Here is a 27,888-nt window from a genome sequence, read left to right on the forward strand (position 1 = left end):
CGGTAATATCAGCGACAACAGAGAAGCTGCGCTAACAAAAGCGGACTGTTTCCCTGCACTGTTTGAGGTAATATCAGAACAAAATGTCATGTTTTCAGGTTATTTTAACTGTTAGGGTTGAGACTGAATCATGGTCTTATGTGTTTCACTTATATCTATCTTTAGAGACCTCTTCAAGCCATCTGTAGATGTGATTTATAATGACGAGGTTAATCGCTAATGTTAGCCAAATTTTTCTTACTGTTTAGCCTATTTTAGTTACTTGAATGCATTGACACTAAGTGTAACTTTTAAAGCATGTTCTGCAGCCGTGCAACTCATGTTGTGTCCCATTTTGACTTGAATATGCCCTAAAAGTTTGCGTTATTTTTGTTATGGAAGAGTATATATATTTTTTAGTGTGCAGCAAAGCATTATACGTGCAAATCAATTATTTCTTACTTAATTATTTAAACATCCTATGATTTGAGCCATATAGCCTAATATCTTTATGTCCAATACTATTTAGGACAGGTAGTATGCAAATGGGATGTTGATTAACCTTAAGTCAGTTGTTCTTAAACGCGAAAACTCATTGCATATTATCAGTCCTAATTAATATGTTTAACCGTTTTGTTCAAATGTTTTGTTCAGAGTTGATAATGTGAAAATGTTTTTTATTTATTTATTTCTTTTGGAAGGTCTGTTCCACCATACCACACAGTGATGTTCAGTGAAGCCATGAATGAAGTTGAGGAGAAACATCAGTGTCAGAAACCTCAGAATCTTGTAAAGCTGGAAATGTCTTCTAGTAGTTTGCAGAAGAACAAGATTTTATCACCAATAAGGGAACAAAGAACAGAAGCAGTCAAACCTTTCACTTGTCCTCAGTGTGGAAAGAGTTTCAAACACAAATCAACACTTGAGGACCACATGAGAATTCACACTGGAGAGCGTCCATACGCATGTCCTCAGTGTGGAAAGAGTTTCACACAGAAAAATTATCTTGGGGAGCACATAAGAATTCACACTGGAGAGCGCCGATACGTTTGTCCTCAGTGTGGAAAGAGTTTCACACAGAAACATTATCTTGAGGAGCACATAAGAATTCACACTGGAGAGCGACCATACCCATGTCTTCAATGTGGAAAGAGATTCACACAGCAAAATCATCTAAAGGTGCACATTAAAATTCACACTGAAGAGCAATCATACGCATGTCCTCAGTGTGGAAAGAGTTTCAGAGAGAAATCATCGCTTGAGAGGCACATGATGATTCACAGTGATGAGCGCCCTTACCCATGTCTTCAGTGTGGAAAGAGTTTTAAAGAAAGATCAACACTTGAGGTCCACATGAGAATTCACAGTGAAGAGCGCCCATATGTATGTCCTCAGTGTGGAAAGAGATTCAGACAGAGATCAACGTTTAACGTTCACATGAGAATTCACACTGGCGAGCGCCGATACACGTGTACTCAGTGTGGAAAGAGTTTCAGACAGAAAAGTCATCTAAATGTCCACATGAGGGTTCACACTGGTGAGCGTCCATACACGTGTCCTCAGTGTGGAAAGAGTTTCAAACAGAAAACACGTCTGGAGGCGCACAAGAAAATTCACACCAGAGACCGTCCATGAACATGCCTTCAATGTAGAAAGAGATTTCAGCATAAAATGTAGATTTGCTCTTAAAGGAACACTTCATTGGATAAATTAAATTAGCCTATATTTTACTCATCCGAACGCCGTCCTATGTGTATTTGACTTTCTTCTTTAAGCGCACCTCAGTCGGAGTAATACTGAATAAAATCCTAGATCTTCTCAGCTTGGTAATAGTGGCGGATGGCAGCCATTATTTTGAAACTCAAAAAGCGCATTCATCCATCATAAAACTGATCCACACGCCTCCAGGGGGTAACACATGTCTTCTGAAGTGGATCGGTCGGGTTTTGTAACAACAAAAACACTTTATTTCAACAATTATAAACTAGACTTGACAGAAAGACTTGAAAGTCGCTTCGAGAAAGGGACAAAAGAAGAAGGGTCGTCAGAAAACTGTGTTTACTCTGTTTGCCAAGTGTCATCCAAAACTGCTTTATTATGAGGTAAAATTGTCCATCTCCCGCCAGAGTTTTTATCTCAGGATCTCAGCCCTTCTTAGCAAGTAGGGAACATGAATGCGATTGGAACTCACCTGATGTTTCAGACACGCCAAGTGCAGTTTGGCAGACTCGGAGCCATTGAGAGACAGTTGCGTCGACTCCAATGGAACAGTTTTTACAGCAATGGCGGTTCATGGAGGCTCTCAATAGTTCACGGGAGTTACTAGTAACGCATGGAGCCGCTGGGGCTAAACAGAACGATTGTGACGAACTTTTAACTCATAAAAATGAACGAAATAAAGCATTTAAAGAGCATTTAAATTCTCTTTATGCTTCATATTCTTGTGGTGTTTGCTGTCTTCTGTTGAGCTCTATATGTTATTATACAGTAAAGTCAGCAGAAGTCACTAGATATGACGATCATCAAACTATGAGGTGTTGACAAAGACATCGAGTATCTTTCTAGAACCGGGGGGTATTGCACAAAAGTAGAATAAAGAAAGCCAGGATAACAGTAAAGGTGCGGCTTGACCTAGCTTAATCAGTGCATCCGGTTTAGTCCGTTGCAAGTTTGCTGCGCCAGCATGAGAACGCGGAGCAAGGTCAAGCCAGGTGTAGATACTTGGGATGAGTGCACGTTCACGGCATTCTTAAATAGAACACGGGATCGATCACAGAATCGGTGATGCAAAAATGGAAAGAACATGTGCGGCATACTTCTCGCCAACTGAGCAACAGCTCATAATGGAAACAGATGAAGAGGTAAAACATATAATATGTAAAAAGGGAAATACGGCTGCTATTATAAAACAAAGAGAAAAAGCCTAGTCAAAGCGGACCGATTGAATGCGCAAGTACACTCTTAAAAAGTCTAACTGTGATATTAATTTTTTGGGTGAAACAATTTACACTCAATTTTTAAAGCTTTGAAATCAATTAAATATAACTGTTTAAAATGAGTACATGTAAGTTAAAACCTAAGTCAATCTGAGTAACTTCATTATTTCTATTGTACTTTACCCAAAATATCAAGTATATATTGAAAATAAAATTTGTTAATTAATTACATATATTTTTTCATTAAATAAACCCAAATTGTATATGAATATTTTACAGAAAATAAATGTTGGATTTGTGATCAATTTGTTAATGTTTCACTCCAAAAAAATCACTGAAATGACATTAAAAGGTTTTTATTAAGTAAATATAGCTTTTCATTTTTCTGATATTTACTAAGACACTGGATTATTTTTTAGTCCAAAGAAGCAGTGCTCCACTGAAAAAAACCATGAGAATAAAAATTCAAGAGTTGTCATGCATCAATTAGCAGTTGTACTCCAACCCAAGATTTCACCACAGCAGAGGAGCTGGCCCTGGAGTTGAATAAAGGGAAGCCAGTGATGGAGGGCATCCAGGGAGGGACAGCCACTGACTCTGGCCCAGCAAGAGAAACTGGCCTCTTCATACAAGGTACAGTAGGTTATTGCCAGACTACTGCACATGGAAGACAATGAAATATTTAGATTGTGTTATGAGGACTGTCTGACTTTACCCTACCTTGTAGTGTCTGCTAACACACCTACACTTCTAGAGCCACCAGACTGTGATCCGCCGGTGAGTACTCTTTATTTAAATCATAGCCTTGGCATGTGCTGTCAAAACTATCAATACAAGTTCTATTGAATATGGCAGAGAGAAGGCACATCTGCAGCAGTGGAGTCCAAATCTGCCGATGATGATGAGACTCCAGAAGGCAATGTTGTGGAAACAGCCAATTTTTGTAATCCATAATGGATAAGTCAGCAATGTAGTGCTAATATAAAATATAATATTTGTAATAGGATCCAGACACTGTGCAGCCTTGTAACATATTAAGTATTGTCTAAAGTAAATCTACATTATGCACAAATCCTGGCTGTGCTAACTGATAGGTGTTTTACAGAACTCACAAACTGTCAGACGTCTCTACACAACGCATCTTAAGAGACAGATAGAGCTGGCAGAAGTCAAGATTGAAGTAAAGAAGACAAAGCTGCAGGACATGGAAATTGACTTGGAAATGAAACGCAAGACACTGAGGAAACTGGACTTGGAAATCCAGAAACTAGAAAGAAGAAAGTGAATTCAGTTCACAGTGTAACCATGACTATAACACAAGCTCGACCTGATTTTGCCAAGTGGTTGATGTCTTCAGGACAACCTATTTTGTTGACCTAAGGACAGATTTTTTCTAAATAAAACCTAAACCCACACCAAACCCCAACCTTAACCATAACTTACCCCTAAAATCAGAGGGAAATGATGAGTGAAAAACAATGGTCTACACTCAAAAAAATCCTGGGTTATTTTTTCTACCCAAATGCTGGGTTGAGCCATTTGGGTCATTTTTGGGGGTTATTTTGTCAGTCCTGTGTAGTTTTTGTAGTTCTGTGTAACCCAAACGCTGGGTTATACTCTGGGTCATTTTCGCTGAGAGTTGAATTAATGCACCCCCTCCCCCACCCAGACGAATTAACCCAGCTCATTGGGTCAAATCAACTCAGCGCACCGCAGCTCGAGCTGTCTGAATTCGAGGTGTAAGTTAAAGGCGATAGGCAGAAAAGCTGCATATTATTTCCTTTATTTAGTCACTAAATGTATTTTAAGAGTTATTTAGACGAGAATGTGTGTGTTTAAAGTTCAAATCTGTAGTCGGTTAATAAGATAGCATCTGTTTCCAGTCAGTGAAATCTAACGGCAAGGTTGCGAATTGCAACCAACCGCTCACTCCACCCCTCCCGTACGAAACACTACGACGGCTGACAGAACATGGTGAATTATATGCGAGGGGACCCCGCGGTGTATGTAGCCTAGATAGAAACAGCTCGTTCTAAGGTAAGACAATCTTAACGCTTCATTGTGTAAGCTCTTTATACACATCTGAAGACTATTATATTGCATTTCTATCAATAGATCCTCCAAAAACTTACACAGCTTGGATGTTTTCGGAGACGTGAGCTTCAGGGAACCACCGAGTGCTCGGCGCTCATGTATCCCTCCTACGCAACCTAACCTCGCAAGTCCTTCTGAAATTCACCGCTGGCTCTGATATCTGTAATGTTAGCAGTTAAGATAGTTTTGAAATAGTATTAATTTTGGGCATATATCTAACGGTCAATATTTGGTTTCATAAATCTATTCTTAGTTTTTTTGTAAATCGTTTTTGACTGAGGGCAAAGTTAAGTTTCATAACTTTATATTTTTTATTTAACTTTGTACCGCTGACTTTTGACTTTTTTTGCACATATGTTGCCTGAATCATTTGAAGTTTATGACTTGTGCGTAAATGTGTGTAATGTACTAAAAATAATTAGAAAAAATAAAGCTAATACAATGTTGATCATTTGTTTATCATGTGATGTATTTAACTTTAAAAGATTATTTTAAAAGGAATACAAAAAACATTTGAAAATATAACCCATTAATGAAATCAAATTAACCCAGTATTTTTGTAAGAAATAACCAATTTTTGGGTCGAAAAACAACCCATTTCTGTCTTAAATCTCATAAGGTAAGCGTTTTTTTACATTTATTTGGTGGTGTTTCCTTGCCAATTATGAATTATTTTATGTTGATATAATGTTGATCAGTAACTGCCCTACTTTACCAATATTAAGCCTTCATTATTAGATCATCCTCAGTGCTTTTACATACATTGCAAAATGTTGACATACGCACAAATATGATAATGTCGTAATATATAGGCTAAAGAAGTATACTTATAATACTCGTTAATGCCGTTTACTGTAACACATGCACGCTTAAATAAGAACGTGAGTCGCAAGGTGCTTGTTGTACAAATAAAGTTTAACAAATAGACGAATTATTTTTGAAGTACAATCATTGACAAAGACTGCCCATTTATTCTTAGGAAAATGAAGATGAGAATATTCTTATGAACTTTCTGTAATTTATCTTAAGAAAGTTCTTATATTTTCTCTTAAGAACAGTTTTGTAAATCCTGCATGTTTGTGTGTGAATTATGGAAGAATCTGATAGAACTGAATTGATAGAGGTGTGGTAGTGTGTGCTGCTTGCGCATGCCAGTGAGTTACAGTATGCTGGGAAATGTCTTAATATTGTTGTTGCTGGTCCAGAAAAGCATTGTTGCAATCATGAGGTGTAAATCTTGTATGATTGAGAATGTGTACAGGTGTTGATATTGCCCTACAAAAAAAAGATTTTAGGTCAGTAAACAATATAGAAATAGTCACTTAATCACCAATCTTTTTAAAATTAAATCTCCAGTTTAAGGTTTGTGTTTTTTATATTGTCAATGTCAATGTTTTGAAGTTTTGGCTTTTGAATTTGCATATATCCAACCGTTAAAGACTTTAAAAAGTTTATACATGGATGTGCCTTTTGTGGAGTGAAATTAATACATTAAAAATACATTAAATACACTAAATGCAATAAAATAGCACAACAAAACCATATTTTCCACTATCTATACCACTTTTCTGTGCAGACTCAGCTGATGTAAAAGCCGTTCAGATAATGTGAACTCCTGCAACTGCTACTGAGTTAATCCAATTTAAGAAATGTTATTGAAACGGACAGTCCTCCAGACACTTTCCTCAGTATCCCATGCAGTGAACACTAATGAGTATAAAATACTTTATTTTGTGGGGAAAACACCATCTCATTGCAATTAACCATTAAAAATGATCATTTATAAAAAAGAACTTAAAGTTAGTTTATCAAAATATACAACTTCAGTTTACAACTGCTTCAAACTGTAATACATAGCTCTTAAAGTAATCTGTCTGTGCATCGTTTGAAGTGTTCCTGACATTCAAGATGACACTGATGCCTGCCTATTATCCATGGAGATTAAAAGTATAATGCATGTGGGCATAATGCATGTTTGTGTTGCTTTTTATATAAGAATAATAAAAAATGGTATACCAAAAGTGATATCTCATGAAGCTCAGTCTGTAGAGGTCTCCTCTGTTTTCTGATGATATGTGTAGTGTAGCACATGACACAGTACAGGCCCTGTCAGGCACGTCTGATACACTGAAATCCTTCATTCCTGTCAGTTGCTCAAAGGTCATTTCATGATCCTGTCCTGGCTAGAGCTGCAGTGTAACAGGTTTGGGTCAGGGAATGGTGTCTTCATCATAAATGTGACTGAAGATTGTTGACTCATGCAGATTCAGCTCATTTTGCTTCAGTGCTGGTGATACTGTAGGTGCACATTAGGTCACACACCATCTAAGAGATTAATCAGTCAGCTTCCTTATTGATTCAATTACTTTTTGCTTAATACTATTACTAATATTAAAATGAATATTACCTGCAAATATCATAATTTATTTTCAGAAAATAACATGAGGCCTCAGAGGCCTATGACATCAATCAAGACACATAACGCTCATTGACATGATCATGAATCTTTAGTTCCCTTATATCATATTAATTAAGATGGGGTCTTAAGAGACTGAAATACCACAAATTTTCAAATGGCAAGACAGACTGCATTTTTTATAAATCCCTCATATCATATGCACTGTCTGAGCTTTTATGTCTCTTTTTTATATTTTATATTATATGCGAATATCGCCTTTACAAGAAAAAAAAACAATATTTTATTTATTCATTCATTTATATCGGTCCTCACAGAAGACTTTTCACAGTAAATGAGAAACAAAAATTGTTCTAAATATATTATATTACATTACAATAAATACTGTTCTAAAAGCAAAACATTGCGTTAATTACATGTTAAATTCTCAAAGCTCTTTCTATTAATCCTGTACCTTGTACAACAAGTTGCTTTTGTATGAATGAAGCCGACTTGACTGCATCATGACCGCGATCTAATCCTGTTTACATGAAAGAAGACTGCTCCCGAGCAGTTTAAGCTAACGGACCTGTTGCTAAAACAACAAGTCCAGGATGAGTGTCGAAGAACCGAACAATCCAAGATCATGCGAAATCATCACAATCAAATCCAGCTAACTGAGTTAGCGAGGTACGAGGAACGGGCCCCAGGAGAGTAAATCCAAGTAGTAACAAAAGTCGGCACACCAGAGCTCCAAAAATACTTTCACATGACGTTTCGAGCACACAAGCTCTTCATCAGACGAATATACATACCCACACTTGCGGTCTTGGCCACTTGAGAGTGCATGTATCATGCGACAGGAAGGAAGAGTGCACTGTAAAAAATGATTTTATGGCTTTTTAAATAAAACAAAAAAAATATGCATTTTTTGCAAAGAATAATTTTGTTGAAGTAAAAACTTTAGATAATTGAGTAAAATCTACATATGTGCTTAATCTAGACTTGTAAATATTAGACACTCAACACTCAAGTAAATTTTAGTTGTGATTATTTGGCAAATGTACAGGAATTAATAATGTACGTGTGGCAATTTAAAAAATCAAGTAGAATTTATGCCGACTTCCAGCAATCTGCGCATGCGCGAAAAAGATGCTAACACGCCATCATCACGAAGCAATAGTATCCAGCTGCCGAACCGCAGCCGCAGTTTCTGAACAGCGGTCACAGAATGAGGGGGCGGAGCTTTCGTTCTTAGACGAAGTCGCGCCACCTAGAGTCTTGGAGTGTGATTTGCTATTGTTACACGCGAAAACGTCATATTCTTAAATAAGGCTGCTTTTCAGGTCTTACATGTGTGAGTTATAATAATACATTAAGGTATGGTACAAAAAGCCATTTAAAACATCAATCTTGTGTAGAATTATTGTATAACGAATGTGTTTCATTGTATTAGCTTATTGTGTTCCTGTTGATGGTGTTAGAAATAATGTGTCAAACTTGAGGGCATTTTGTATGATTGTATTAGTTTTATTGTTTTATGGTTAAAAAAACTGCAGCATTATTTTAAACGAAACATCATTTAAATCAAACATTACATACTGTAAAACAAATTATAAAAATTACAATTTTTAATTTGACCAGTTTGGCTGGCTTAAACACACTGGCCGAGCAAAAAGGACAGTGTAATTCCTGCGACAGTTGGTACATTGCTGCAACTCAGGTAAAGAATTACCTCGCTGAATCGTTGGTTGTCTCTACAAGAGATAAATGCAAAACACAATTATATCAGCAGTGACAAATCTGATTAAAACCTCGATGATAGTCAAATCAACTCACAAACAATGCATATAACAAAGGGAAGTGGAATAAACTATTTATGGGTAGTTGATAGACTATAATGCTTTTTTAAAATAACTATGAGTAACCATAAAGATAAATCTGCCATATGCTATTATATACAATAATTAAAGCCATTATTAAAACAATGCAATGTTAACATGTTGTTTTCTAAATGTTGCTTTGTCACACCATAGGACACATGTACGATTCATCCGCCAACTACCCTTATATTTCTTAAAATGAAGGTAAAGCCCAAATACAACATGTGCTCCGAAAAGTAATCGAACCGTCTACAGAAAAAAAAATGTTCTGTACAATAAAACATGGCAACAACTTTAAGCTTCAGTAAGTTGATACAGTCATGCACAAATTCATTATTTAACAAATAACGTCATATACGATCGTTATTTAATACAAAATTCAAAAGACATTGCACAACTCACCGGTTTCTCCGCCATCACTACCGTTCTGTAGCCGTGGTTCTGAAACTGCGGTTCTGAAAATGTTACTGCGGTTCCGCAGCTGGACATGTCTCTCACGAAGAGCTTCTCCATTTTCTTCTACAGGTAAGTAGTTGAAAAGGCATTCTATTTTGGCATATTTGATTTAATGTATTTGGTAATGGTGATAAAATTGAACAACTGAGTTGTCATCGCCTAATTCTGTATATTTTCTGCACATTTGGAAAGTTTAGAGTCGTCGACAATCTTTAGTCTCAGCCAACGTTATATGACATTTTACAATCTCTAGTTTTACATAAAGACACATTAAAGTAATGAATTTGTTACTTTACCTGTGATATACGTTTTTTTCGATAGGTTTTGTTTTATGTGACTGTGCAGTGGTTCGTAAACTTTATATACTACATCTCAATACCTCAAGTTACATAAATACGTCTAAAACCCTTAAATATTACGCGATGCTTAATGGGGGTTATATTTTCTTTTCGCGTCTGGTGTTAATAATAATGCGTCGGATCTGAACTTGTTAGTTAGTGACTGCCGTTTCGTTTTACTGCGTTTGTATGTCATTATGGTTCCGTCAAATAACGTAAAACAGACAGACTCTTGTTTAACCTTATTTGTTTCAGGGGTGCGAATGCAAAAAATGATTTTTGGTTTGTAAATAGAATTTGACAGTTTACTAATTACTTCTTTTTATGTTTTCTTTATCGCAGAATACAGTATATTTCTCATGTGGATCCTGCTCGTTGTGTCCGTCACTTGGAAGGGAAGCAGAAAAGGGACCATACATTAATTGTTGTCTTCAGTTCACATTAGACAAAAGTGTAAATGGTTTCAATAAGTGAGCAAAAGTTTTATGTGTCATTGCACACAGATGTTTACTGCTTGAGCTGTTTAAATATTTACAAGCATTGATTGTAAGCATTATTATGCATCTTAAAGTTGTCTTAAAGATCATAAGTTTCTTTAAGGGCGTATTATTCCTTAAAATTAAGCTCTTAATAAAAAACTCTTGATTGCGCATTTGTTGTCACAGTACTTTTTCTGTCATATTGTAAGAGTAACTCGTTTTATTTAACTAAAAATAATTAATAACAATAAATAAAACAAGTAAAATTTAATTAAAAGAGAAATAGAGTTTACTTAATTATATCAATTATTTACATCAGATCAGTGAGTAAAAACAACACAACAAAATTTAACCGACCAAGTTAAATATGTGCTTATTTACTTTGTTAATTTTACTGAACTTCCTTAAGCAAGTTTTACTTAGTTAAACGGGTATGAAATTTACTTAATAAACCTGAGTGCAGAAACTTACAAAAGAAAAATTGAGTAAAATTTACTTGTAATTTTTTTCAGAAATTGACCTCTTTTGGTGTAGTCTATATTCCTACTTCTGCAGCATAGTTTTATTTATTATGTTTGTCTGTGCGTACGTGTGTGTGTTTCGACATGTTTTTATATCCCGGTGGGGACCTAAACCTGAATGCACACCAAAATTGAGGTCCCCACGGTCACAAAAGCTTGTAAATTGTACAGAACAATATCTTTTAAAAATCTAAAAATGTAAAAAGTTTTCTATGATCTATGATCTAATCTCTGATTAGGGCTAGGGGATAGAATATACAGTTTGTACATTGTAAAAAACATTACGCCTATGGACTGTCCCCACGGAGATAATAAACCAGACATGTGTGTGCGTGCGTGCGTGTGTGTTATTTTCTTTAATTCTTACATAGTTTTGCACTTGTCTTGGCATTCACTGTGGACAGCATAGAAATAATTTCATGCAGGGAAACTTGTTTTCCTCACTGTGCATGACAATGATGTAAACTAAGGTTTTAATTAAGGTAACTAATGTTATAATTTTTTGCCCATTGTGTGAACTTTCTGTAGAGCACTGTGGTCCATTTATTGTGTCTTCATTATGTGCTGTATAAATACATTTAGAATTGGAATTGACTGTGGACAAGTGCGAGTGCGCGTGTATAAGTATCATTACGGTAATACCATGTCAATGGAAGAGTGTGCGGCACTATCACTGTGTTTACGGTAATATCATGTCAACGGAAGAGTGTGCGGCACTATCACTGTGTTTACGGTAATATCATGTAAACGGAAGAGTGTGCGGCACTATCACTGTGTTTACGGTAATATCATGTAAACGGAATAGTGTGCGGCACTATCACTGTATTTACGGTAATATCATGTAAACGGAAGAGTGTGCGGCACTATCACTGTGTTTACGGTAATATCATGTAAACGGAAGAGTGTGCGGCACTATCTCTGTGTTTACGGTAATATCAGCAACAACAGAGAAGCTGCGCTAACAAAAGCGGACTGTTTCCCTGCAATGTTTGAGGTAATATCAGAACAAAATGTCATGTTTTCAGGTTATTTTAACTGTTAGGGTTCAGACTGAATCATGGTCTTATGTGTTTCAGTTATATCTATCTTTAGAGACCTCTTCAAGCCATCTGTAGATGTAATTTAGAATGACGAGGTTATTCGCTAATGTTAGCCAAATTTGTCTTACTGTTTAGTCTATTTTAGTTACTTGAATGCATTAACACTATTAAAGTGTAACTTTTAAAGCATGTTCTGCAGCCGTGCAACTCATGTTGTGTCCCATTTTGACTTGAATATGCCCTAAAAGTTTGCGTTATTTTTGTTATGGAAAAGTATATATATTTTTAGTGTGCAGCATAGCAGTATACACGCAGATACATTATTTCTTACTTATTTAAACATCCTATGATTTGAGCCATATAGCCTAATATCTTTATGTCCAATACTATTTAGGACAGGTATGCAATTGGGATGTTGATTAACCTTAAGTCAGTTGTTCTTAAACCCAAAAACTCAGACCCTGCTGCCCAATTTGCATATTATCTGTCCTAATTAATATTTTCATCATTTTGTTCAAATATTTTTTTCAGAGTTGTTAATGTGAAAATGAATGTTTTTATTTATTTTGGAAGGTCTGTTCCATCATACCACACAGTGATGTTCAGTGAAGCCATGAATGAAGTTGAGGAGAAACATCAGTGTCAGAAACCTCAGAATCTTGTAAAGCTGGAAATGTCTTCTAGTAGTTTGCAGAAGAACAAGATTTTATCACCAATAAGGAAACAAAGAACAGAAGCAGTCAAACCTTTCACTTGTTCTCAGTGTGGAAAGAGTTTCAAACACAAATCAACACTTGAGGAGCACATTAGAACTCACACTGGAGAGCGTCCATACACATGTACTCAGTGTGGAAAGAGTTTTAAACAGAGATCAGCGCTTGAGAACCACATTAGAATTCACACTGGAGAGCAACCATACGCATGTACTCAGTGTGGAAAGAGTTTCAAACAGAGATCAACACTTGAGAACCACATTAGAATTCACACTGAAGAGCGCCGATACGCGTGTCCTCAGTGTGGAAAGAGTTTCACACAGAAAAATTATCTTGGGGAGCACATAAGAATTCACACTGGAGAGCGTCCATACACATGTCCTCAGTGTGGAAAGAGTTTCACACAGCAAAATCATCTTAAGGTGCACATTAAAATTCACAGTGGAGAGCGACCGCACACATGTCCTCAGTGTGGAAGGAGTTTCACACACAAAACAACGCTTGATGAGCACATGATAATTCACAGTGAAGAGCGCCCTTACCCATGTCTTCAGTGTGGAAAGAGTTTTAAAGAGAGATCAACGATTAAGGTTCACATGAGAATTCACACTGGAGAGCGCCAATACACATGTCCTCAGTGTGGAAAGAGTTTCAGACAGAAATCAACGTTTAACGTTCACATGAGAATTCACACTGGAGAGCGCCAATACACGTGTACTCAGTGTGGAAAGAGTTTCAGACAGAAAAGTCATCTAAATGTCCACATGAGGGTTCACACTGGAGAGCGTCCATACACGTGTCCTCAGTGTGGAAAGAGTTTCAAACAGAAAACACGTCTGGAGGCGCACAAGAAAATTCACACTGGAGAGCGTCAATGAACATGCCTTCACCATAAAATTTAGATTTGCTCTTAAAGGAACACTTCATTGGATAAATTAAATTAGCCTATATTTTACTCATCCGAACGCCGTCCTATGTGTATTTGACTTTCTTCTTTAAGCGCACCTCAGTCGGAGTAATACTGAATAAAATCCTAGATCTTCTCAGCTTGGTAATAGTGGCGGATGGCAGCCATTATTTTGAAACTCAAAAAGCGCATTCATCCATCATAAAACTGATCCACACGCCTCCAGGGGGTAACACATGTCTTCTGAAGTGGATCGGTCGGGTTTTGTAACAACAAAAACACTTTATTTCAACAATTATAAACTAGACTTGACAGAAAGACTTGAAAGTCGCTTCGAGAAAGGGACAAAAGAAGAAGGGTCGTCAGAAAACTGTGTTTACTCTGTTTGCCAAGTGTCATCCAAAACTGCTTTATTATGAGGTAAAATTGTCCATCTCCCGCCAGAGTTTTTATCTCAGGATCTCAGCCCTTCTTAGCAAGTAGGGAACATGAATGCGATTGGAACTCACCTGATGTTTCAGACACGCCAAGTGCAGTTTGGCAGACTCGGAGCCATTGAGAGACAGTTGCGTCGACTCCAATGGAACAGTTTTTACAGCAATGGCGGTTCATGGAGGCTCTCAATAGTTCACGGGAGTTACTAGTAACGCATGGAGCCGCTGGGGCTAAACAGAACGATTGTGACGAACTTTTAACTCATAAAAATGAACGAAATAAAGCATTTAAAGAGCATTTAAATTCTCTTTATGCTTCATATTCTTGTGGTGTTTGCTGTCTTCTGTTGAGCTCTATATGTTATTATACAGTAAAGTCAGCAGAAGTCACTAGATATGACGATCATCAAACTATGAGGTGTTGACAAAGACATCGAGTATCTTTCTAGAACCGGGGGGTATTGCACAAAAGTAGAATAAAGAAAGCCAGGATAACAGTAAAGGTGCGGCTTGACCTAGCTTAATCAGTGCATCCGGTTTAGTCCGTTGCAAGTTTGCTGCGCCAGTATGAGAACGCGGAGCAAGGTCAAGCCAGGTGTAGATACTTGGGATGAGTGCACGTTCACGGCATTCTTAAATAGAACACGGGATCGATCACAGAATCGGTGATGCAAAAATGGAAAGAACATGTGCGGCATACTTCTCGCCAACTGAGCAACAGCTCATAATGGAAACAGATGAAGAGGTAAAACATATAATATGTAAAAAGGGAAATACGGCTGCTATTATAAAACAAAGAGAAAAAGCCTAGTCAAAGCGGACCGATTGAATGCGCAAGTACACTCTTAAAAAGTCTAACTGTGATATTAATTTTTTGGGTGAAACAATTTACACTCAATTTTTAAAGCTTTGAAATCAATTAAATATAACTGTTTAAAATGAGTATATGTAAGTTAAAACCTAAGTCAATCTGAGTAACTTCATTATTTCTATTGTACTTTACCCAAAATATCAAGTATATATTGAAAATAAAATTTGTTAATTAATTACATATATTTTTTCATTAAATAAACCCAAATTGTATATGAATATTTTACAGAAAATAAATGTTGGATTTGTGATCAATTTGTTAATGTTTCACTCCAAAAAAATCACTGAAATGACATTAAAAGGTTTTTATTAAGTAAATATAGCTTTTCATTTTTCTGATATTTACTAAGACACTGGATTATTTTTTAGTCCAAAGAAGCAGTGCTCCACTGAAAAAAACCATGAGAATAAAAATTCAAGAGTTGTCATGCATCAATTAGCAGTTGTACTCCAACCCAAGATTTCACCACAGCAGAGGAGCTGGCCCTGGAGTTGAATAAAGGGAAGCCAGTGATGGAGGGCATCCAGGGAGGGACAGCCACTGACTCTGTTGAAATTTTACACAAAATAAATAGACTATAGAAATAACTACAGCATTATTATTACTACCAGCTTATTCTATTTCCTCATCACACACATAATCATCTATTTATGCAGTGTGATAATTTAACTAAACCATGAGGCCTCCACCACAGACCATTAGATAGAAAAACAAAACTTGAAAAGTCTGCAAAAATATTTTTAACAGCATCATTACTGAAAATAACAGATTGATTTGTAATATACATTTTTAAAAATGTATTTGAAAAAACAAAGCGCCTTAATAAACTTAAATGTTCAGCGCAGTGTTATGTGTGTGTGCGCCTGCTGCGTCTGAGCGCGCATTTCCTTAACGCGAGTGTATGCTTCATTTTCTAAACAAGAACAAGTGAAATAAATAATAAAAATATGATAACCATATGTATAGTCGAGTGTTTATTTTCATTGTGTACGTTGATTAAGAAAGCATGCTTTATTAGCGGTTTTATTTTCGCTTTGCTTGAAGTAAATCTCTCTCTCTCTCTCTCTCTCTCTTGAACAGCAATAAACTATATTTTAGCATTTTAGAACGCATACGCTGCTGAAAAAGCGATAGAGACCGTCACATAAATTCTACTGGATTTAATGGTTAGAATGGGAATGTAATCAATTTTGTGGTAATCAAATCCAGTGGTGTTTTTTTTTAGTAGGGTATTCGTACTTTTGTGGTTATTTTAATCAATGTAACTCACAAAGTAACGCAAAGTGGTGTAACGCAGTACAATTCAAAAACAGTAATATTGTAATATAACTAATTACTTTTAAATGACAGTAACTAGTATATCATTTATTAAATTTTGGAGGTAACTTGCCCAACACTGTTTATAAATACATTTAGAATTGGAATTGACTGTGGACAAGTGAGAGAGTGTGTGTATTACGATCATTACGGTAATATCGTGCCAACGGAAGAGTGTGCGGCACTATCACTGTGTTTACGGTAATATCATGCCAACGGAAGAGTGTGCGGCACTATCACTGTGTTTACGGTAATATCAGCAACAACAGAGAAGCTGCGCTAACAGAAGCGGACTGTTTCCCTGCACTGTTTGAGGTAATATCAGAACAAAATGTCATGTTTTCAGGTTATTTTAACTGTTAGGGTTCAGACTGAATCATGGTCTTATGTATTTCACTTATATCTATCTTTAGAGACCTCTTCAAGCCATCTGTAGATGTGATTATAATGACCAGGTTAATTGCTAATGTTAGCCAAATTTGTCCTACTTTTTTATCCTATTTTAGTTACTTGAATGCATTGACACTATGAAGTGTAATTTTAAAAGCACGTGACGTTATGCAGCCGTGCAACTCTTGTGCCCGGTTTCACAGACAAGTTTTAAGGCTAATCCCAGGCATAGTCCTGGCTTAAGATAAGAAACCGGGCCACTATGAGTTGGGCCATACTCATTTTAATTTCCAATACTATTTAGGACAAGTAGTATGCAATTGGGATGCAGGGTGAGAGTCAGACTACTCAGAGTTGATTAAACTCAGTTGTAATTAAACTGAAAACTCAGTCCCTGCGGCCCAATTTGCATATTTTCTGCCCTAATTAATATTTTAACCGTTTTGTTCAAATATTTTGTTCAGAGTTTTTAACCTGAAAATTAATGTATTTATTTCTTTTGGAAGGTCTTTTCCACCATACCTGATGTTCAGTGAAGCCATGAATGAAGTTGAGGAGAAACATCAGTGTCAGAAACCTCAGAATCTTGTAAAGCTTGAAATGTCTTCTAGTAGTTTGCAGAAGAACAAGATTTTCTCTCCAAATAGGAAACAAATAACTGAAGCAGGCGAGCCTTTCACCTGCTCTCACTGTGGAAAGAGTTTCAAACAGAAATGTCATCTTCAGAGACACATGAGAATTCACACTGGAGAGCAACCATACACATGTCCTCAGTGTGGAAAGAGTTTCAAACGCAAATCAAATCTTGAGGATCACATGAAAATTCACAGTGAAGAGCGTCCATACACATGTACTCAGTGTGGAAAGAGTTTTAAACAGAAATCAAATCTTGAGGTGCACATGAGAATTCACACTGAAGAGCGTCCATACACATGTCCTCAGTGTGGAAAGAGTTTCAGACACAAATCAACGCTTGAGAGGCACATTAGAATTCACACTGGAGAGCAACCATACACATGTACTCAGTGTGGAAAGAGTTTCAGACAGAAATCAAATCTTGATGATCACGTGAGAGGTCACACTGGAGCGCGCAGATACACATGTACTCAGTGTGGAAGGAAGAGTTTCAGACTGAAATCAGATTTTGAGGTCCACATGAGAATTCACACTGGGGAGCGTCCATGAACATGTCTTCAGTGTGGAAAGAGTTTTCAGCATAAATTTTAGATTTGCTGTTAATTTACTCATCAAGATGTTTTTTGCTGTAACCTGTGGTATCACGACCATTAAAAATGTGTACAATTAAAAAGACATAAATGAGGTTATTGTTTTAAATTAAATTCACAATAATGTCTCTAAAAAGCTTTGCCCAGACTTTGGATTTATATTTGTTTGATAATCTAAAAGAAAAGGATCTTATTTACAATGATGAGAATATGATTCAATCAATTTTATTTACATAGCGCTTTTCACAATTTCCATAACGACAAAGCAGCTTTACACACATTGTAATAAAAATAATACTAGGGGGAAAATTTAAGAGAATATACGGTATTAAGATACATTGTATTATCCCTTGGGATCCTAGGTTGTGGCCACAGTTGCCATCAGGTGGACTTCCCATCATCACGAGCGTTTGGCTGAACTGGGAAGAGCATCCGGCCAGGACCTACAATGACTCTGCGTGGCCGCTCACGCGCGCAGCTTCAGACAGAACATTGACCTCCGTCAATTTGCGATCGCGTTGCTCTGTGCATTTGCGATCAAGTTCCAAAGGTTGAGGTTTCGGGGAACCGTCGCGCCCCATCTGCAGTACCTCTGCGCCCCCCACTGGTTGAGAACCACTGCTAGATCATTCAATGCTTTACAAGTTACTAGCAGGATTTTGAAGTCTATTTGGAACTTAATAGGCAACCAGTGCAATGATTACAGAATTGGGCTTATATGGTCAAATTTCTTTGATCTAGTGAGCACTCTGGCTGCTGCATTTCTAACCAGTTGGAGTTTATTCAGAAGCGTTGCAGGAGATTCTCCCAACAATGAATTACAACAATGTATTCGTGAGGTCATGAATGCATAAATGGTGAAGAAAACTGAATGAATGTGTCTAGTACAGATGGAGAATGAACTGACCACACACGTCATGTAAACAAGTCATGTAGAGAGAGATGAAGGAGCACGTGATTGATGATGAAACACAACACATGTTGAAGACTTCAGGAATATATATTATCTATGTGTTCTAGTAGTAAATTCAATGAATGATGTTTCATATATTTTTTAGTTTTCCAGTCCAGAATATCTTTATTATCAGATATTACAGCTAGATGTACTGATTTTAAGTAGTGTGAAGCAAAGTCAAGCTCAGAGAATTCATCTAATAAACAAGCAATGAGGAAATAGTATTTTAATCTAAAGAACAGTGTTCAGTTTGTCAGAAGGTTTGTATGTTGTACAGGAGAACATTGTCATAATGAATGGAGGTATGTTTATAAGATATTGACATTACATTGAAAACACATCACTGAGTTTCACAAGATCATATTTATGTGTATACTGTATATAGGTTATATTGTTACTATGTATTGTTCGAAAATGATGTTGGTTTGAGTTGTTAAAATACAAAGACGTGTTTTTTGGCACAGATTATCATCATAAGGTACAGATATACAGTATCTGTATACTATTTTATGGACATAGAGAATTATCTGTAAAAACATATTTCATATTTTTGTGGGTGGAATAGATTTAATATAAGTGCTGAATAAGGTCCAGAAAATACGATCACATAACCCCAATTTGATCATCCCTTCTACCCTGGCTAACCATTAAGTATCTCGTTGACTTTTAAGTCATTTTAATTACTTATAAAGCCTTAAACGGTTTATCTAACAGAGCTTCTATCCCACTACAACCCAGGCTCTCTTAAGATCTCAAAAATCCTCTTTTGATAACACCTAGAACAACTGAATCCTTCTTTACGGAAATAAAACGTTATTTCGTTCTGTGTTTGCTGGGATTCACTTAATGCATAATATGCAAAATAAATAAATAAAAACGAATGAGCAGCAGCTACGCTAATTAGTCTCTTTCTGCCTTCCTCCCCCGCCTCGGGATGCCCATTAAATAAAACTGGGAAAAATTGATACATAATATAAGACTGTTTTTGGACATGGACGTTTTCATCTATTTGTGAGTTTTTTTAATTGCTGATCAAGGATTAATTAAGTGGTTAGGTATAACAAGTATTATTTTTTTTTACATTGTTTGAGCTTTTTTACATCACCGTGGACAATTTATTTCGTCTTATTATATTCTTTATAAATAAAATTGATTGCGGGACAGCGAGAGTGCGCGTGTATAACTATCATGACGGTAATATTGCGTCAACGGAACTATGCGCGGCACTATGAACTGTGCGGCACTATCACTGTGTTTACGGTAATATAGGAACAACAGAGGAGCTGCGCTAACAAAAGCGGACTGTTTTTCCCGCAATGTTTGAGGTAATATCATAACAAAATGTCATGTTTTCAGGTTATTTTAACTGTTAGGGTTCAGACTGAATCATGGTCTTATGTGTTTCAGTTATATCTATCTTTAGAGACCTCTTCAAGCCATCTGTAGATGTAATTTAGAATGACGAGGTTATTCGCTAATGTTAGCCAAATTTGTCTTACTGTTTTTAGTTACTTGAATTCATTAACACTATGAAGTGTAATTTTAAAAGCACGTTCTGCAGCTGTGCAACTCTTGTGCCCGGTTTCACAGACAAGTCTTAAGGCTAATCCCAGACTAAAATGAATGTTTGCGCAGTCTTAACTGAAAATAACTCACCTTCAACATCTTAAAGTATCTTTTTTGCTATAGGGCATATTTATAAAAGTAGCTCAAATGTCCTAATTTTACTATAGTCCTGGCCTAAGCTAAGAAACCGGGCAACTATGAGTTGGGCCATACTATCTTTAATTTCCAATACTATTTAGGACAAGTAGTATGCAATTGGGATGCAGGGGGAGAGTCAGACTACTTCGAGTTGGTTAAACTTAAGTCAGTAACCATTTTGTTCAAATACTTGTTCAGAGTTGTTAATGTGAAAATGAATTTATTTCATATGACTTTCTTTCTTTTGGGAAGGTCTGTTCCATCATACCACACAGTGATGTTCAGTGAAGCCATGAATGAAGTTGAGGAGAAACATCAGTGTCAGAAACCTCAGAATCTTGTAATGCAAGAAATGTCTTCTAGTAGTTTGCAGAAGAACACGATTTTCTTTCCAAAATGGAAGCAAAGAACAGAAGCAGGCGAGCCTTTCACCTGCTGTCACTGTGGAAAGAGTTTCAAACAGAAATGTTATCTTCAGGTCCACATGAGAACTCACACTGGAGAGCGTCCATACACATGTCCACAGTGTGGAAAGAGTTTTAAACACAAATCAAATCTTGAGGTGCACATGAAAATTCACACTAAAGAGCGCCCATACACATGTCCACAGTGTGGAAAAGGTTTCAGAGAGAAATCATCGCTTGAGGAGCACATTAGAATTCACACTGAAGAGCGCCCATATGCGTGTCCTCAGTGTGGAAAGAGATTCACACAGAAAAATCATCTTAAGGTGCATGTGAGAATTCACACTGAAGAGCGACCATACGTGTGTTCTCAGTGTGGAAAGAGTTTCAAACGCAAATCAACGCTTAACGACCACGTGAGAATTCACACTGGAGAGCGTCCATACACATGTACTCAGTGTGGAAAGAGATTTAAACAAAGATCAACGCTTGAGGTTCACTTGAGAATTCACACTGAAGAGCGCAGATATGTTTGTCCTCAGTGTGGAAAGAGTTTTACACAGAAAAATTATCTTGAGGAGCACATAAGAATTCACACCGGAGAGCGACCATACTCATGTACTCAGTGTGGAAAGAGTTTGACACACAAATTAACGCTTGAGAGGCACATGATAATTCACAATGAAGAGCGCCCTTACCAATGTCTTCAGTGTGGAAAGAGTTTTAAACGCAAAACAACGCTTGATGAGCACTCGAGAACTCACACTGGAGAGCGACCATACACATGTACTCAGTGTGGAAAGAGTTTCAGACAGAGATCAACACTTGAGAGGCACATTAAAATTCACAGTGAAGAGCGCAGATACGCATGTACTCAGTGTGGAAAGAGTTTTAAACAGAAATCAAATATTGAAGTCCACATGAGAATTCACACTGGAGAGCGTCCACACACATGTACTCAATGTGGAAAGAGTTTCAGACAGAAACATCATCTTAAGGCGCACCTGACAGTTCACACCGAAGAGCGCTGAAACACGTGTCCTCAGTGTGGAAAGACTTTGATAAAGAAAACAAGTCTTGAGGAAAATTCACCCTGGCGAGTGTCCATGGCTGCACGATTAAAGACCAGTAAAATTGTGTACAAATACAAAGACATAAATGAGATCAACGTTTTACATTAAATTCACAATAATGTGTCTAAAAACCTTTCAGGGGGTAGACAGGGGTAGAAGTAACGCATTAGAACTACTCGTAATTATACGTGTACTTTGTTAAGCTAATACTTCTACTTTGCTACTTGTAAAATCACATTCGTTACTGCTCACATACGATTTTGAATTAATATTCAAACCTTTCACCGGCATTTTGGTAGCTAATAAAGATATCAGACCGTACATGGACCAATAGATTTTGAACCGAAAAGGAACGGAAGGATTTGGTGAACTGATCATGGGGCAGGCTCAGACAAATAGGTTTGGAGAAGCACATTGATATTCAAGACAGCAACATTAAATATAGTGAAAGACAGAAACACTGGTGTTGTTGTTACTCCCCCTCGTGTCATCTAAGATATAGGTGACATTGTTTCCAATGTAGTACAGTAAAGAAATTCATTAGATGAAATCGTGTGCTTTGGTCATTCATACAATGCAAGCGCCGTCAAAAAGCATATATGGGCAAAGTAATCCCTGCACCTCCTGCCGATATATTAATGTCTTATGAAGCAAATTATGAGATACAAGAAACTGAACATTATTTACAACATTATAACTGATAATGCATATAACATTAAGCAATCAGTCCACGTATATATTTCAGTAAATGCCGATTGTGCGTAAAGAGAAAACTGCGTTTCTGTATTTCCCCTTTTGCCAAGTGTCATTCAAAATGACTTTCACGTGTCACCCTGCACGACTTTCAATCTAACGTATTTTGAAACGTGGTATTTTTCATATTTATAAATATATATCAATGCAATCTGATGGAATTCGTACCTATTTTATGAGGCGGCTCATTCGTATGAATTCCTACGATCTTATGTGTATGTTTTATTATAATTAGATTTTGCCCCTGTGATGTTAGGTTTAAGGGCGGGGTTAGGGTGGACCTTTATCACTACTTTGCCACCTCGTAAAACTTGTGTGTTTTTAGCTAAATTTGCTGTGATTTTAGTGTTTGGGTGAGGTAAGTTGATGGTTAGCCACCTACTAAAATATGTACCACTTCCTTTGATATCAGGCTATAATTACATGAATGTACTTTGAACCAATATACACGCTGTCTTTGCGGTGTATTGAAAGTTGTCCTAAATTACACAAAAAAATATTGTGCTGAATGACACGAGAAAGGGGGATTGATTCAAAATTTTAATGTCCCTTCTTAGAGAGAAGGAAATATGGAATGTGATGTTTCAGATGTGCCTGCAGTTTGGACTTTGAGGCGGCGTATAGGGTTTAAATCAAACTGCGCTTATGAATACATATATAAAAGCGTGCATACACATATATACATTGCTCACATATACATGTATACTATTGGATGTTCAAGCAAACACATATGAAAAACATGTGCGCACTAATGTGAAATCCATACCAATACATCTTATGTTAGTAATGCATGCATGTACACTTTTTCGCACATACATAAACTCGATGCGTGCAAACACACCTACACAATACTCGCACATACAAACTCTGTGTACATACACATGTATAAAACACTGTGGGCCTGCAGCTGCAGATCGTTAATCTTGCGATAGTGAGAGGTGTGTATTTGTTTGTTCACAGCATTTCAGTGATGGATGTTATATAAACGCTGGATAAAATGCTGGATTTAGAGATGGTTTGAAACCGATAGATGGCGCAGTCCCAGTGCTAAAAGATGCCGGACATAAACTGCAGTCATATGTCTGTGTTTTGTTGGCAATGGGTGCGCACGTGCTTCAGTTCCGACCCCCACCAATTTGAGTAAAATCACAGGCTTCACTTATCCGTGCGAATGCACCGCATGAAATACAGATGTGGAGAGGTGAATAGGGCGAATGTGTAGCCTAACGTTAACCAAATTCACAGAAGGCTCCAACTAAGTTTACTATGCAAACTACTATCCAATCATAGCAGTGGGCATTTACTTCCAAGTCTTGAATGCGGCACGCCCATTAAAACCGAGCGCTTGTCGAGGTAGAACCCGGGTAGAAAATAGCCTATTACTTATTGATTTTGATGTTTTTGAATGTGAAAACCACGTGAACGTCATAAGTAGACCTCATACAACAGTATAAAACAATAAAAAGGCCACTTCATGACGTCTTTAAATGAACACATGAAACTGGATTTTTTTCCAATTATATACTGTTTTGGCAACATCTGAAGTCTGTACGCTAAATAAGAGATTTAACACGTGTGACGTGCCTGTGGACCATCCCTCTTCAGCCGGCGGAGGGGGTGGGACTTTTTGTACGTAGAATTCAAGACACCTGTGAAGAACTTTAAAAGAGGGGAGCTTCCCGAAGACCGGGCGGCATTTTCTCTGTTGCCCCTTTGCTTGGCCTTTGTTCTAATTTGGGTTGGCCTTTTGTTTTGTTTAGTTATTTTGTTTATGGATTAGCTTACTTATATGTTTGCTTATAGTTTGATTTAGGACAAATATGTCCTTATTTTATTTTGAATGGAATTTTTAATGTTTATTTTGTGAATAAACCTTTTTTACTTTAACTTGTGCTCGTAGTCTCCCTCATTTGCCACGGCTTTGAGCCGGCCATGGCACATGTCACACGGGCTGCTCTTTTAACCCTCATGCAAATTTCAATTTAGGTTTATTTATATTAAATTATTTTGCTCTAATTTGCTTCCATAAATGTTTTTTTTAAACTAGGTACACACAATTGTTACGTTTCAACAAGAATGTCCTCATTGAAACCCATTAAAACAAAATATTTTAATGTGTATGAAATTAAAGCATAAATCATAAATTCAAAATAAAGGTTCAAAATAAAAATCCTTTCATTATGTTGGCAAGGATTCAAAACTGTGTACTATTTACTTTTTGAAGATGCTATTTTTATTTTAGCCTATGGAGCTTTTCAGTTTTTCTACTTCTGCTGTATAAAACAGCACTGCAGGCAAACTGAACAAAACATACAGCTGTAACTGCGTTTGTGTGTTAGTAGAGATGTCAAAGTGCGGTTTGTATGCATGTACTGAAAAAAAAAGTTTGTGTTTTAACAGTTTAAAAGACATCGTGTTTTACCGCAAACCACAAAAAATAAGATCTAAAGGGTTAAAAATCTAAATAATGTATGAATGTTTGGTAGTTATGATCTGAAAAGGATCTGGTTAAAAAAATCAAAGTCGGTTAAAGTGGGAAAAATGGATATATAATATAAGACAAGGGTTAATCAAGTGGTTAGCTAACTAGTATTGTTTTTTGCCCATATGTGTGAACTTTCTGTACATCAGAAACAGTATTTTGTCTTATGTGCTTTATAAATACATTTAGAATTGGAATTGACTGTGGACAAGTGAGAGTGCGCGTGTATAAGTATCATTACGGTAATAGCAAGTCAACGGAAGAGTGTGCGGCACTATCACTGTGTTTACGGTAATATCAACAACAACAACAACAGCAGAGAAGCTGCGCTAACAGAAGCGGACTGTTTCCCTGCACTGTTTGAGGTAATATCAGAACAAAATGTCATGTTTTCAGGTTATTTTAACTGTTAGGGTTGAGACTGAATCATGGTCTTATGTGTTTCAGTTATATCTATCTTTAGAGACCTCTTCAAGCCATCTGTAGATGTGATTTAGAATGATGAGGTTATTTGCTAAAGTTAGTCTTACTGTTTTATCCTATTTTGGATGAAAGTCAGTCGTTCTTAGGCCGAATTTGCATATTATCTGTCCTAATTAATACTTTAACCGTTTTGTTCAAATATTTTGTTCAGAGTTGTTAATCTGATTTTTTTTTATTTTGGAAGGTCTTTTCCACCATACCTGATGTTCAGTGAAGCCATGAATGAAGTTGAGGAGAAACATCAGTGTCAGAAACCTCAGAATCTTAAGCTAGAAATGTCTTCTAGTAGTTTGCAGAAGAACAAGATTTTCTCTCCAATATGGAAGCAAAGAACTGAAGCAGGCGAGCCTTTCACTTGCTGTCACTGTGGAAAGTGTTTCAAACAGAAATGTCATCTTCAGAGACACATGAGAATTCACACTGGAGAGCGACCATACGAGTGTTCTCAGTGTGGAAAGAGTTTCAAACGCAAATCAACGCTTGACGATCACATGAGAATTCATACTGGAGAGCGTCCATACACGTGTCCTCAGTGTGGAAAGAGTTTCAGACAGAAATCAAATCTTGAGGAGCACATTAGAATTCACACTGGAGAGCGACCATACACATGTACTCAGTGTGGAAAGAGATTCAAACACAAATCAAATCTTGATGAGCATGTGAGATCAGGGCTCTAGACTAACTTTTTGCACTGGTTGCAATGGTGCGCCTAACATTTTTTCTTGGGTGCACCAGCACAAAAGTTAGGTGCACCCAAATTTTCGACCGCATCACATTTAACACCGCAGTTTTACCAGTTCACTTTTTTTAAAATCGCTGTCCATAAAGGCAAAATTGACTTGTAAATGATTAACTAACAATCTGGTCAACATAAAGTTCTTTATTTGAAGCACAATTCTACAAGAAAGGTAACTTACTGAAAAAGTGTTGGTGCTTAAAGTGCTTCACTGAATTGAAATTTAACTTAAAACATCTCAAGATAAATGGACCAGGGCTTGACATAACCTGGGAGGTTGATGGCTCCGTGTCAGAGCGTTACTTATGATTTTCGGACGGATCAGGCCTTAACTTAACATTATTCATGAAAAAGTTGTCAATCGTTCCTTTCATCCTCTCTCATCATCCGCGCTACATCCACTCTGTTTAACTGACGGGCCTATAGGCTCCTCCCCTCTCTGTTTAACTGACGGACCTATAGGCTCCTCCCCTCTCTGTCTGACTGCAGCACACGCATTTTCACACGTACACACCAGAGGTTGCGCTAGACTTTTTTATTGTCCGTCATTTTGACTGACAGGCTCGTAAAAAATCCGTCATAATGTATTATTACCCGTCACTATGGTGCAAGGTGGCATTAGGTGGTAATTAGTATGTTCGTGACGTCATCACGTTGTACTTGCGTCTCGGAACTTGTTGTATTTTAATACAACTGAATGCCCAATAAAGCCGTTGTTGTTTATATTCATCTATATATTTAATGTTTTAATGTTTATGTTCATATGTGATTCGATCTGGGAAAACCCAACACATGGTGCAAATTTATATATTACAGTTTTTGATACCATATTCAAGCCCTTTCCAAATCAGTTTTTATTTTGCTCATACCTTGTGTATGTAACAACAGTTATGGCTGAGGTCGGCTGAAGCGCTATGATTTTCAGGAACGGAATTTGGAGGAAAACGGGTTTAAAGTGATGAAAATAAAAGCACAACAGTCCAGTATCACAAGTAAAAGTCACTTTACAGTGGTAAAAGACTTACTCTAATAACAATTTAATAAAAAAACATTTCCCAGTGTTGAAGTCTATAAAAATGCTGTACAAAACCGTTTGAATAAAACGAAAGTAAGGAAAATGGTGCAGGGCACACTTAAAGAACGAGAGCTCTGCCGTTATAACTACACAAGGAAACTAACAAACATTATGGACAACAACTAATAAGCAGTGAAGCAAGTTTTACGTTGTTTATCATGTGCATAGTGTCTGGACTTTTGATCATCCCTTGTATGTTTTGCGATCGGATAACTCCCTTTGCTGCAGACGGGGAGCTCTGTCG

The 27,888-nt window shown here is 36.9% G+C and overlaps 3 protein-coding genes across 4 annotated transcripts; all 3 read left to right on the forward strand.

Annotated features, from left to right (window-relative positions):
* LOC130561162 (gastrula zinc finger protein XlCGF49.1-like) lies at positions 1–18,112 on the forward strand. Its single transcript, XM_057345332.1, has 2 exons — positions 1–67; positions 17,260–18,112. The coding sequence occupies exon 2, from the start codon at positions 17,279–17,281 to the stop codon at positions 17,936–17,938; it is 660 nt and encodes a 219-aa protein (XP_057201315.1). The 5' UTR covers positions 1–67; positions 17,260–17,278; the 3' UTR covers positions 17,939–18,112.
* Positions 3–15,986, forward strand: LOC130561183 (gastrula zinc finger protein XlCGF26.1-like). The gene is made up of 4 exons (XM_057345354.1): positions 3–67; positions 681–1,606; positions 12,862–14,920; positions 15,415–15,986. The coding sequence occupies exons 2-3, from the start codon at positions 706–708 to the stop codon at positions 13,710–13,712; spliced, it is 1,752 nt and encodes a 583-aa protein (XP_057201337.1). The 5' UTR covers positions 3–67; positions 681–705; the 3' UTR covers positions 13,713–14,920; positions 15,415–15,986.
* On the forward strand, positions 16,617–24,755 carry LOC130561135 (gastrula zinc finger protein XlCGF26.1-like). 2 transcript variants are annotated; one of them, XM_057345282.1, is made up of 2 exons: positions 16,617–16,678; positions 20,891–24,755. In XM_057345282.1, the coding sequence occupies exon 2, from the start codon at positions 20,916–20,918 to the stop codon at positions 22,071–22,073; it is 1,158 nt and encodes a 385-aa protein (XP_057201265.1). In that variant the 5' UTR covers positions 16,617–16,678; positions 20,891–20,915; the 3' UTR covers positions 22,074–24,755. The 2 variants fall into 2 exon arrangements, with proteins under 2 accessions (XP_057201265.1, XP_057201264.1); XM_057345281.1 differs by lacking the exon at positions 16,617–16,678 and adding an exon at positions 20,192–20,259.
* Positions 24,756–27,888: the final 3,133 nt, after the last annotated feature.

The sequence above is a fragment of the Triplophysa rosa genome, linkage group LG11, assembly GCF_024868665.1.
Source record: "Triplophysa rosa linkage group LG11, Trosa_1v2, whole genome shotgun sequence".
NCBI classification, from domain to species: Eukaryota; Metazoa; Chordata; class Actinopteri; order Cypriniformes; family Nemacheilidae; genus Triplophysa; species Triplophysa rosa.

What these genes read in the sequence shown, in the direction of transcription:
- LOC130561183 (XM_057345354.1), top strand. Translation starts at nt 706, where the DNA reads ATGTTCAGTGAAGCCATGAATGAAGTTGAGGAGAAACATCAGTGTCAG. An exon ending in GAAAATTCACACCAGAGACC is followed by an intron (nt 1,607 to 12,861) that starts GTCCATGAACAT and finishes GAACAGAAGCAG; the next exon opens with TCAAACCTTTCACTTGTTCT.
- LOC130561135 (XM_057345282.1), top strand. Translation starts at nt 20,916, where the DNA reads ATGTTCAGTGAAGCCATGAATGAAGTTGAGGAGAAACATCAGTGTCAG.
- LOC130561162 (XM_057345332.1), top strand. Translation starts at nt 17,279, where the DNA reads ATGTTCAGTGAAGCCATGAATGAAGTTGAGGAGAAACATCAGTGTCAG.